Here is a 12,199-nt window from a genome sequence, read left to right on the forward strand (position 1 = left end):
AATTTTTTTTAATGAATTATGAATTGAGTTTTGGTTGTATAACTGTAATTGGATTATTGAAAATAGAATGTATTAATTGATGAATAGGTTGTCTTAACCTGAAATGTATAAAATTACAAAAAGAAAATCACAATTACAAATGAATTACCGACGACGATTATCAAAAAATATAATTTGCACTGTCGATACTAGCGATGGAAAAGTCTGTTGGAAAACTATCGGGGAAGTTCTGAGCGACATTTTCCCTACAAAAATTACCTGATGTCGTATCCAATCTGTTGATAACTTTACCAGATCATTGTTCCGTGTGTAAATTGTCATCGACGTGAGAATTTGTAATGTTCTTTGTCTGTCGGTACGATAAAAGACTAACCTTTTGTTGTGATTTTAAATCCAAAGAAGCTCAATCATATTCAAATTAGAATTTATTAATTTCTATTGATCACACTTAAATCAAGTTGAATTAATACACCGTACATTCATGTATGTCTCGGAGTGCGACTCAAATAAATATTTGTCCACAATAGAAAAATATATTCACAATGTAACAATTTTGGTTTATGTAATTGTAAATACAATGATCAATATAGATCTTCCAAGGGACCAAAAAGGGAATAGAAAAAGAAATAATGAAGAAGAAGAAAAGAACAATACACATGCAGCGCTCCTCATGAATGAATCCTTGCGCCTTGAAACCGTTCCTTAATTATATGCCAATCAAATGAATAAATCACTAAATTATTGCAACCTATATATCCTCAACACAACACAGACCATTTGTCCAGAAGTGTTGAGGCTGAGAAAAACTTAATAAATTTGAATGAAAAAAAAAGAGATATGCAAAAGGATAAAATGAGAATATAGTAAAGAAAAGAAAAAAAGGGTTGAATCTGTGGTGTTGCTTCTGTATGGGAGCCTCAACTTTTGTATATATTGTATGGAAGATTACTGAACCATGGCAACGAAGGAGGATGGTGCTGAAGGTCGAGCAGTAGGGTTGGAGGAGCCCACATTTTGTCTCTGAAACTGTAGTTCGTAAACCATTTTCATGTCCTTATCATCGTACTCCTCCTCGTTCTCATCAACCTCTTCGTAGTTGTCTTCATCGAGATCGTGATCACTGTTTGAGCAGCGGAGGCTGCTGTTGCAGTAGTTTCCAGTTGTATCTTGTCGATGTCCCTTATCTAGCATGTCTTCTGGCTTCAATACAAAATTTAAGCATCAGCACTAATTATTTAATTTTAACAACCTACCATGTATATGCATATTGTATGTTAAAAACCATAAATTAATAACAAAATGAAAACATATAGATAACTACCCAATATTATGATCGATTTGTTTGAGCATATCTTATTGTGAGAACTGCACTAATTTATACATTCAGTGTAGTAAAATGTACGCGTTGTGTCAGTAAATTAACTTTGCGTACTCAGCAAAAATCACCAAATTCGTACTGAATATATAAATTAATGCATGCAGTTCTCACAATATAAATGTTCTAGCTCATTTGAACGTATATTTACATGTGTGCGTAGGTGAAAAATTAAATAAATACTTTTTCTCCTGAGTTAACTAAGATTCAATTTGGATCATTATCTTTGCATGATATTTACGATTATCGTAAAAAAATAAATCTTCCATGTACAAATAAGTTGTATCATAAAATAAACATTGTTCTAAAGCTTGATTCCTAGATTATGTGATGTCTAGATTCGTGTATAAATCCTTTGGAATGCAAACGATGATAATTAACATACCTGCTTTTCTCCTCCAATATTAGTGTCGGCAAAAGGGTTGGAAGGAAAGGCTCCTCTCTGCGGCATCTCATCATGTTGTTCCGACGAAGCACCGACATGGGCGCCGCCGCTAAGTATCTTTTTCCGGTACAACTCATCCAACTCATTGAAGTAAGGGCAGGTCTTGGCATCTTGGGGCCGCTTCTTGTTGCTCTCTTTCACTTTCTTGAAGTACTTGTTGATATTCTCCCACTTCTCCTTGCATCTCTTTGCACTCCTACTGTACCCTATGCGCTGCATCCCAGCAGATATCTCCTCCCAAAGCGGGCCCTTGGGCCCGGCCTCTTGATATCTCGGCTCCATGCTACTCCTCAGCTTTATCAGCGCCAACACCTCAGCTTTCGGCCATCGCGACGAGCTGCTCTCCGAGGCGCTCCCGCCTGCAATATCTTCTACTCTCAAATTTCTCAAAATTGCAATCAATAAATTTTGTGGCTTATGTAATTTAGAATTAAAGGAATAATCCTAAATGAAGCCCCTACCAACATTTTTTTCTGTGTCCGTCCCCGTCTGAAGCGGCGCCGCCATCTCGGGTGCAGTTGGAGGTAACGGTGGTTGTGGCGGCTCGGGCCGTGGGGCCGGGGCCGGGGCGGCAGCGGGGAGCTGTATGGTCTGGCCGGTGATCTTCTCGAGGAAATCGACAATCGCGGCGTCTCTGGAGGCGGAGACGGCGCGCTCCTGCGCCGCGATCTCGTGCTCCTTGGCGATCCTCGCCATGTCTTGCCTCTTCCACGCTTCCTCTCTGATCATTCTGTCTTGCTCCCTCTTCTCGATGGCTTCTAGAAACCTCTGCTGCATGGCTTCCTGCTTCTGCATCACTTGCTTCAGCAAACCCTCGAAGAAGTCCATCATTCTCTCGTCGCTCTCGCCGCCCTGATCGCTTCTCTTTCTCTTCCGCTGATTCGTTAATTCGGTTTCTTCCATCTCGTCGTCATCGTCTTCGCTGTCGGAGGAGGAGCTGTCGGATGAGAAGCTAATGCCGAATAACGCGGCGGCGGCGGCGGGGTCTGGAGGAGGCAGTGAGACGGCGGCTGGAATCGGCAGAGAGACGGAGGTGGCGGCAATAGGCGGCGATGGGGTGGGGAGGAGAGCGGCGGCGGTGTTGTGATGGAGAGCCTCGAGCTGGGAGAAGAACTTGTAGCTCTTGCCGTCTTGGCGGCCGCCGCGGCCTTCTTTTGTTCGTTTGTAATATTTGTGGACGTTTTCGAATTTCTCCTTGCATTTTTTGGCGCTTCTTTTGTATCCCAGCTCGCCTAGTTTCCTGCCCAATCAAAACATTATTTGTACCAACATAGTGAGATTCCCCGCCTCAAAATAAATAAATAAATAATGATATTCCCAAATTATTATACCATCGGTGAATGGAAAATGAAATAAAATAGTAGTAGGTGTTTCATTATTTTTATAGTTTCTTACCATTAAATATATGTAGAGGTTAGGATTAACTAGATCTCACTCATCTCATAGTATCATAGATTTCATATATTTATGCATACGATTATGAAATATTAAAAATTAATAGTATTTCAAGAACATAGCAATAATAGGACGAAAATTCATAAATATTTGATAAGTATATTAAAAACATGTTCTCTCTCAAACCCATCTTGGGCAGCCATATATTTCTTCCTCTCCCTATAATTTTAGCCCATCCTCATCCTCCAACTTCCAACCTCCAACAATATGATCTAACGGTGTTGGTTCAATAAAGATTAAAGATAACTCTCAATAATTTCTATAAATTTAACAATAAACAATTATAAGAAAAAAAAAAGTTTGATAGAAGCGCAAACCCCTCCCCTCTCCCACTTGTGTCCGCCATTGTAGTTGTGGATCGAACCAAGTGAAAAATTTAAATAAAAGTGACAAATGGATGTGGCCAATAAAGTGGCGCAGGAAAGCAAAAGGGTGTGTATATGTATGATAATGGATTCTTTTCATAAAGAAACGGCAATCAGAATAATGGAGGTTTCAAAAATGAAGTAATTAAAATAGTTCATGTTCTTTGTCTTGATAATAGTCTTTTCACAAACGAAAATCACCTTCTTTTATAAAAAAAATCATGGGTTTCATTATTTTTTATTATTTTTAATAATTGTAACGAATAATAATGAATTATTATCAAGAAAAACGGAGGAAATACTCCCTCCGTCTCACAAAAATATGAACAAAGAGAAATGCACGGGTTTTAAGAAATGTTAGTTGAGAGTTAAAATTAGTGGAAAATAGGTTCCACTTTAGAAGGTGTTGTGAGGGTAATGAATTAATTAAGGAAAAGTAGTGGTGGGCCATGATGTACTAAAATGGAAAGGTTCATGTTTTTGCGAGACACCCCAAAATGAAAAAACGTTCATGTTTTTGTGAGACGGATGGAGTAGTAAATAGTATAGGTAGAAATTACTCCCCATAAGGAGATATGTATAAAAGAGAAAAAATTAAGAAAGTGGGTTTTGATTGGCTACAAATTCATGCACACCGGATCCATATGGGGTCACAAACACTATGGATTTCAGCAAAAGATGGAATTTTAAATGATAACCGTCTCGTGACTCGTGATGCCAACACATTGACACAAGCCCATGTGCACCAAATTTTATAGAGAGAGAGAGAAAGAGACAGGAGCGCATCATCGCAATTGAAAAAAAGAAGCAATTCCTGCTAAACAAAACTAAATTCCGATTTTACAGAAAAGAAAAAAGAAAAAACTAAATTCCGCATTTGCATTTTTGAAAATTTGTTGAGAATTTCCTTTCAGAAAAGAGAAAAAAATAAAAGAAAAAATAAAAGAGAAATTTGTTGGGAACTGCTGTTTCTCAAACTCTCTCTCTTACCTGGCAATTAATTTAAACAGTATTCAACCATGTTTCAATGAAATTGGGTCTGCTGTGGCACTTATTTCACAATTATGACACCAATTAACTGGAATCAATTATTTCGAGTAATAAAAAAATACACCATTATCAATTTCAAATATTTTGGCCTAAAAAAACAAATATTTTGATTGAAACAACACAGAAGTATTCGAACTAAGGAACCTCGTTCAACGATTCAAATTGTAGGAGACAGAGACTGAATTTTGCCTTGTAACATGAAGGGTAAAAAAAAGTTAATTACCAATAAATACACCCAAACTCTGAATTTAATTAACATTATTCTTTGGGTTTAATTGTTTGAAATTCTGTAACAATTACAATTCAGTCCACACTTAATCCTATTGTGAAAGTCAAAAACTAATTAGTTTTGTAGAACATATCAATTCTAGCCAAATTCTAATTCGAATTGAATCTATTGGAGTAAAAATTAAAATTTGAATGTACTTAGTAAGTACTATATTAATAGAAAATGGTAACTTTTTTGGTTTGGTAAAAACAATTAAGAGAAAAGATAGTAATATTTGCAAGTATGATTGAATTAATTATACCTGGAAACTTGCTCCCACAGAGGACCCTTAAGCGTGGCATCACGAAACGCAGTATCCATTTCAGACCTAATCTGCAAAAGAGCCAACGTCTCCTGCCGCGGCCACCGGTTGCTGGAGGAGCCGCCGGCCTCCGCCGTCGCTTGAATCATTTCTTCAAAATTAGCATTCCTAATGGCCGCCGGAGCTGGCGGCCGGCTGCTAATCGGTGAAGCTGCTTCCGCAATTCCCAGATCTCCCAATTTCTGATCCTCATCACTCACCACCACCTCCGCCGCCGCGCCGCCGCCGTATCCGCCCAGGGATTGAGGCCCTCCGCCGCCTCCCGATTGCTGCTGTTGATGCTGATGTTGCATATCTGGTTTCACTACTCCTACCGCGAATTTTTTATTTTTTTAAAGATAAATCCTTAACAAATCTTCATCGTCAATATGTGTGGAGATCGAGAGCACAAAGAATTCAATGCACAAGTATACAAAATATACATAATATCTATGTATATCTACAGAATTAGCTAATCTAATTCTCGTTTTTATAAATATGAGCTTTTTATTGTAATCGTGATGGGGAAAAATTGGATGACGATGAATGCTGCTTTTTCTTGAATTTGGAGATTGTGAAATGGAAATATTTGAAAGGAAATGATTCATAAGTTGTTTTGGAATAAATTCTAATTGTATTTGATAAGATTTGGAAGCAAGATTGAAGACACAGTTGCCTGAAAAGAGAAAAAGTAACATAGGATGAATGCCATAATCATCACTATTAACTGTAAAACTGCGTGTTTCTGTGTGAGTATGACACAGAAAGAGAGAGAGAGAGAGAGAGAGAGAGAGAGAGAGAGAGAGAGTTTTGACAGAATAAAAGGCTAAGGATTTATGAAGGTGACGATGATTGAGAGAGAGAGAGAGAAGAGAGCAAACAAATGCTACGTTGTCAGCTGCTTCACTTTGCAGCTAATAATTGCTCTTACCATCTCCCGATATATTAAAATTGTAGCAATAAAGGAAAATAAATGATGCTTTGAGTTATTGTTTTCTCATAATTAAAACATTTTTAAACATATTCAATTTCTTGCCTTTTTCATTCTTTTAGCTCAAATGTTTCTTTTAGGCATTTTAATTACCTTTCTTATTTGAATATTTGCAAGGTTTTGATAACCAATTACTTGTATAGAATTTGTCTTTCTTGTTTTGGTCATTTGCTTAAGAGTTTCTTTTAAAATGATAACCACTTGAATCAGATTACCTAGCTTGCTAATGATACTTTAACTTAATTAAAAGCCCAAAAATTTAAATTTTGGCACTCCATTCGAAAGTGGTTATCCTGTCAGTCACTTACTGGACAAGTATAACATTTTGAAAATTTTAATTTATTTCTCGTGCTTAGAGAATTTTGAAAAATTGTGTCCATTAATTGTAGACTAAATTATTAATGGAATTCAATTTGGAACCTTCTTAAGAGAAATAAAGTTAACTAAGTAGGCTTAATTTTGCATGCGTATAACAACTTTAAATAGAAAGGCATGGTCCATATATCTTTTTGGAGATGGTATTTGAATTCTATATGAATACTATGCAAACATTAATCAGGACGTATACAATAACATAAGAGATAAATTATTGTATATACAATAATAATGTGGCGAAACACTTTATGCTATTATTGATTTACTCTGTTGATCAAAACTTTTATTTCACTTTAACTAATACGCCCTCCAGTGTGATGCACGAATCACGATATATTTTATTATTTTTAAAATTTTAAGTTATATAAAAATGTCAAAATATTACTCCCTCTGTCCCGCCCAAGATGCTATATATTCCTTTTTGGGCCGTCCCAACGAAGATGCTACATTTCTATATTTGGCAAAAATAAGGAATTTTAAACACTTAATTAACACTAATTAAGTATTTCTTTATTACATTCTCTCTCCTACTTTATCACTTTATTATCTTCTCTTTCTTACTTTATCACTTTCTCTATCATACTTTATCACTTTATTACCTTCTCATTCTTACTTTATCACTTTCTCTCTCCTACTTTATCACTTTATTATTACACACTTAAAACATTAATCTACAACTCCTTAAATCCCGTGCCGAAAGGCAAATGTAGCGTCTTGGCCGGGACGGAGGGAGTATTATTTATGAATTAAATTAATTGCAATTAATATTGATAATTAGATTAATAATTTGAAACAATAGGGCCGGATGGCCCTATTGGTGATTGAAACTTAAATTTTGTCCACAAAATTTAAAATATCAATATTTGGCTATCTTTTATGTGCTCTACATAATCTATCATTTAACCCAATAGATCCAACAACTTCCTTTGACCCGGATCCAGATTTAGGGATTAACCCATGCCTTGTCTACCCCCCAGACCCCCGACCCCACCCCCCACCCACCCCCCACCCCCACCACCCACCCCAAGCCAATTTTTTTTTTTTTTTACTTCCCCTGCTTGTCTACCCCCCAGACCCCCGACCCCAGCCACCCCCCACCCACCCACGCACCCCCCCCACCACCCACCCCCAAGCCAAATTTTTTTTTTTTTTACTTCCCCTGCCTTGTCTACCCCCCCCAGACCCCAGACCCCCGACCCCACCCACCCCCCCACGCACCCCTCCCCCCAAGCCAAATTTTTTTTTTTTTACTTCCCCTGCCTTGTCTACCCCCCCAGACCCCCGACCCCACCCACCCCCCCCACCACCCACCCCCAAGCCAATTTTTTTTTTTTTACTTCTCCTGCCTTGTCTACCCCCGCAGACCCCCGACCCCACCCACCACCCACCCCCAAGCCAATTTTTTTTTTTTTTTACTTCCCCTGCCTTGTCTACCCCCCCAGACCCCCGACCCCACCCACCCACCCCCCCACCACCCACCCCAAGCCAATAATTTTTTTTTTTTACTCCCACTACCCTGCCTACCCCCTGACCCCCGACCCTACCCCCCCACCCTCAAGCCAAAATGAACTTTTTAAACACTTCCCCTAGGGTTTAGATATTCCATTTAGGGTTTAGATGTTCCATTTAGGGTTTAGATTATCCATTTAGGGTTCAGATGATGCTGTTGTTTCTATATTTGTTCTGCATGTTTGGCACTTATGGCACTATTAGTGCCATAAGTGATAAAAAGACCATTTTACTTTATTTTATTTTGGATTTTCGTTGGCACTTATGGCACTAATAGTGCCATAAGTGCCATAAAATAAAATAATAAAGTAAAATTTTTTGGCTTGGGGGTGGGTGGGGTGGGTGGGGTCGGGGGTCTGGGGGGTAGACAGGGCAGGGGGAGTAAAAAAAAATTTTTGTTGGCACTTATGGCACTAATAGTGCCATAAGTGCCTAACCCGACCCGCGTGCCTGATCATACCCGGCACGCGACCCGCGCTCCTGACCCTACCCAGTCCGCCCAATTAAGGGCAAAAACGTCCCAAAGCTATAAAAATGGCCAAAATTTATATTTTTTCAATGAGTGGCCATAATTTGTGTTTTATGATTCATTTTGGCTATTCCAAAATTTTACTCTTAATAATTTTTATTAATTTAAATATTGGTAGATGATTTAAAATAGTGTATAGTAACAATATTATCAACTCAAAGAGTGCAATATTAAATTTAATGAGAATCGTAAAATAATAATACTTCATCCGTCCCACTTCAAATGTCTCAAATAGGATTGTCCTAATGTTTTGAGACATTTGAAGTGGGACGGAGGAAGTAATCATTAAATTTATATATTGTAAAGCAAATAATTTAAGTCAATTTCATTTTGAGCAAATAAGACTAAACCATCAATATAACAAAATTAATAGTCCACATTTAATTAATAATTTTGGACTCATAAAAGACTAAACTATATTATTATTAAAAGTCCATAATTAAATAGCCCAAAACTATTTAAACAATAAGAAAGAATACAAAAAATATATAAATAAAATGATAACCGCAAATATATTTATACAAATAAAAAAAATAACTCATGCACAAAGATAACTAGAATTAAATAAATTTATATAATTTTTGAAATTCTTATTTTTAGATATTTAATTAATTATATTAGTATTAATACAAAATTACTTAAAAAATTATTTTTGAAATTAAAAATTTCTCTAATGAATCAATATAATATTTTTCTCTTTAATTACATTAAAAAACCATTATAACTTAAATATATGTAAATTTAAAAAATATTGAATATATATATATATATATATATATATACTTATTTTCCCAGCAAACGGAAACAATATGAAAATAAGAGTATGTTGTTCAACATTAGAGATAAATGAGAAAGGGAAAAAAATTAATATTTTAAAAGATCATGACTTTTTTTTTAAAAAAAAATGCATGTTTAATAATTTTTACATCAAATTAAAGATCATATCATTATTTTTAATTTAACATCCATCTTGAATATTTTTTCATAAATCAAAGTTGACGATTTTTAGAAAATAATAAAGAAAAAAGAGAGAGGGAGAAGAGATAAAAATTTGGTGTGAAAAAGTTACCATTAATTAAAAACTCATTTTTAATATATACTCCCTCCGTTCTATTGCAAATGTCTCATTAATTTTTGACACAGAGATTAAAGAGCGTGTAAGTAGTAGATATAGTGAGTTGGTGGAGAGAGAAACAAATAGAGGTTTGTAAAACAATAATGCTATTTGGACAAATATGTCCGTACAAGTTAAATACTTTAAAAATTAAATTTATTTAAAATTTTTGGTTCAAAATAAAAAATAATTTAGTTAGTTTCATTGTTTTATCCACATTGTAGTTTTTTGTAATTTTTCAATAATCTTTTTAATTTTTTTAAAATTTTTAAAGTACAAAAACTACAAAAAAAATAATAATTAAAAAATTATAAAAAAAACTATAATATGGAGAAAACAATAAAAGTAACTAAATTCTTTTGAAATTTGAACGAAATTTTTAAATAAATTAATTTTTAAAAATATTTAACTTTTTTTTGTCCGGACAAATTTTGTCCAAACAACTACTCTTGTAAAAAGTATGTATAGAGAAAGAGTAAGGTGGGTGGCCCATTAGTTAATTAATTTAATTAGTCCCTTTTTTTCAGCTCTCGGGTGAGCTCGAGGCTGGGGTTGGGATGGACGGACTTCGTTGGTTGCTCTGCGATGAGCGCGTGTCTTACTGAGCTTATCGGCATTGAGATTTATGGAGCCTTGCTGTTTTTGTCATTGATGAGCTGGGCTGTTGGAGTTTTCCTTTATTGCTGTTCTTAGCATTATAATTCAGCTAGATTGTGGTGCGATTCTTGGCTGTGTGCTGCCCTTCGTTTTTTTCTTTCTTGGATTGTTAAGATTTTCTCTTTGGGTACATGGAATATTGGCGCATATCGGGGCGATGGTCAGGTCGGAGCTCCGCATGTGTGTTGGTGTTCTTTGTACTGGGACATTTCCTCGGGGAACATCTTGTGGGCGATGGTTAGTCCGGAGCTCGGATGGATGTTGCTCTTTTATTTCCTATTGTTTCTTACTTTAGACTGGTACTCTTTTTCCCGCTAAGGATTTTTTCCTCTCGGGTTTTTCCTTAGCGGGTTTTAATGAGGTCCAACCCTTAGTTTGCTCTCTTGTGCTCTCAAGGGTTTTCTTAGACTTTTTGTTTTCTTTTTTTAAAAAAAAATCAATACATTCATAATTTAATTAGTCCCTTAATTATTTGCCAAAAAAGAAATGAGACATTTGTAATGTGACATTCCATTATAAAAACTGAGACATTTGTATGAAACGGAGGGAGTAGTATATAGATACTCATACGGAGTTTGATTCAATATTTTTCAAAAAGATAACCAGACGACGGATAGAATGGTGGCACCAACCTATTCCCGGTGGTTGGTGGGAAATGGTTCATCTTTTGATTGAGAAACTCTAGTTTTGATGGACTTTGCATTACCCATGCTTACTCGTGTTATTTGTGATACAAGGAAGCATCTAGTTCGTCGATTAAAATTAATAAAATGTTAAGAATATATATATATATATATATATATATATATATATGTATATATATGTGTGTGTGTGTGTGTGTGTAAGAGTGAAATTCGATCGTTTGATTCTCTATTAAATTAATATTGTAAGAACACAAAAGAAGGAAAAATAAACCCTAGCACGCGTTTTATTTATCAAAATCCAATTGCAAAGTACATAAAGAAATCTCATACAAACTAAAGCAAAATGCATAAAGAATTAAAAAGCCTAATAACTAAAAGGGTTATTTGCCTATAATTTTCATCAAATTATAGCGTAAAGTTTGGTAATTGCTGAACTTTCATCGAATTCTAATTTTGCATACAAACTTTCAAAAATAGCGTAAAAACTTTAAAAGGTAACGTGATAATTATTGAACTTTCATCATATTATGATTTTGTATACAAACATTAAAAAGAGTGCGGTAAATATCGACTATTGATTTAAGTAGATTTTGCTATCAATCGAAATTTCGACCAAATTTACTATTGACATGGGTAGCCAAATAATGTGATTTTGCATAATTTTGAATAGTGATTGTGATGTGCCATTAGATACGTCATTTTATTTTCTCGTTGATTCTGTCACATCAATTATTCAACTAGCCATGAAATGTTGTCCTAATTTGTCATTTTGGTCCGTACACAAAAAGTTGTCATAATATGTTTTTAGTAAATTTGTGGGTCCATTTCTGCACTCACTAACATGTGGGCCTTATTCTCCACTCACTAACTTAATTAAGTTTTTTTCCGCTTTTCTTCATTTGTGGGCCCCTTTCTCCATTAACTAAATAAACAATACAAATTTTCTTAAAACTCGTACCTCCCTCCCTTAGGACAACATTTCGTGGACGGAGGGAATAATTCATAACACTCGTACATCATTCTCCACCAGTTTGCTAGTTTCTCTTGCTTGGCATTAGAGTACTCGTTTTTTTAAGTGACGTTTTTTTTTCTTCGAGTTTTCATAATAAAGAATTTAATGA

General features: G+C 35.5%; 1 protein-coding gene across 6 annotated transcripts; it reads right to left on the minus strand.

The window, feature by feature from the left end:
- Positions 1-513: 513 nt before the first annotated feature.
- Positions 514-6,166, minus strand: LOC131024673 (trihelix transcription factor GTL1-like). 6 transcript variants are annotated; one of them, XM_057954224.1, is made up of 4 exons: positions 5,221-6,166; positions 2,282-3,060; positions 1,761-2,179; positions 514-1,196 (listed from the first exon to the last, which is right to left on the minus strand). In XM_057954224.1, the coding sequence occupies exons 1-4, from the start codon at positions 5,571-5,573 to the stop codon at positions 1,185-1,187; spliced, it is 1,563 nt and encodes a 520-aa protein (XP_057810207.1). In that variant the 5' UTR covers positions 5,574-6,166; the 3' UTR covers positions 514-1,184. The 6 variants fall into 6 exon arrangements, with proteins under 6 accessions (XP_057810207.1, XP_057810186.1, XP_057810204.1 ...); XM_057954203.1 differs by having other exon boundaries at positions 514-1,200; XM_057954221.1 differs by having other exon boundaries at positions 1,761-2,188.
- Positions 6,167-12,199: the final 6,033 nt, after the last annotated feature.

The sequence above is a fragment of the Salvia miltiorrhiza genome, chromosome 1, assembly GCF_028751815.1.
Source record: "Salvia miltiorrhiza cultivar Shanhuang (shh) chromosome 1, IMPLAD_Smil_shh, whole genome shotgun sequence".
Lineage (NCBI taxonomy): Eukaryota > Viridiplantae > Streptophyta > Magnoliopsida > Lamiales > Lamiaceae > Salvia > Salvia miltiorrhiza.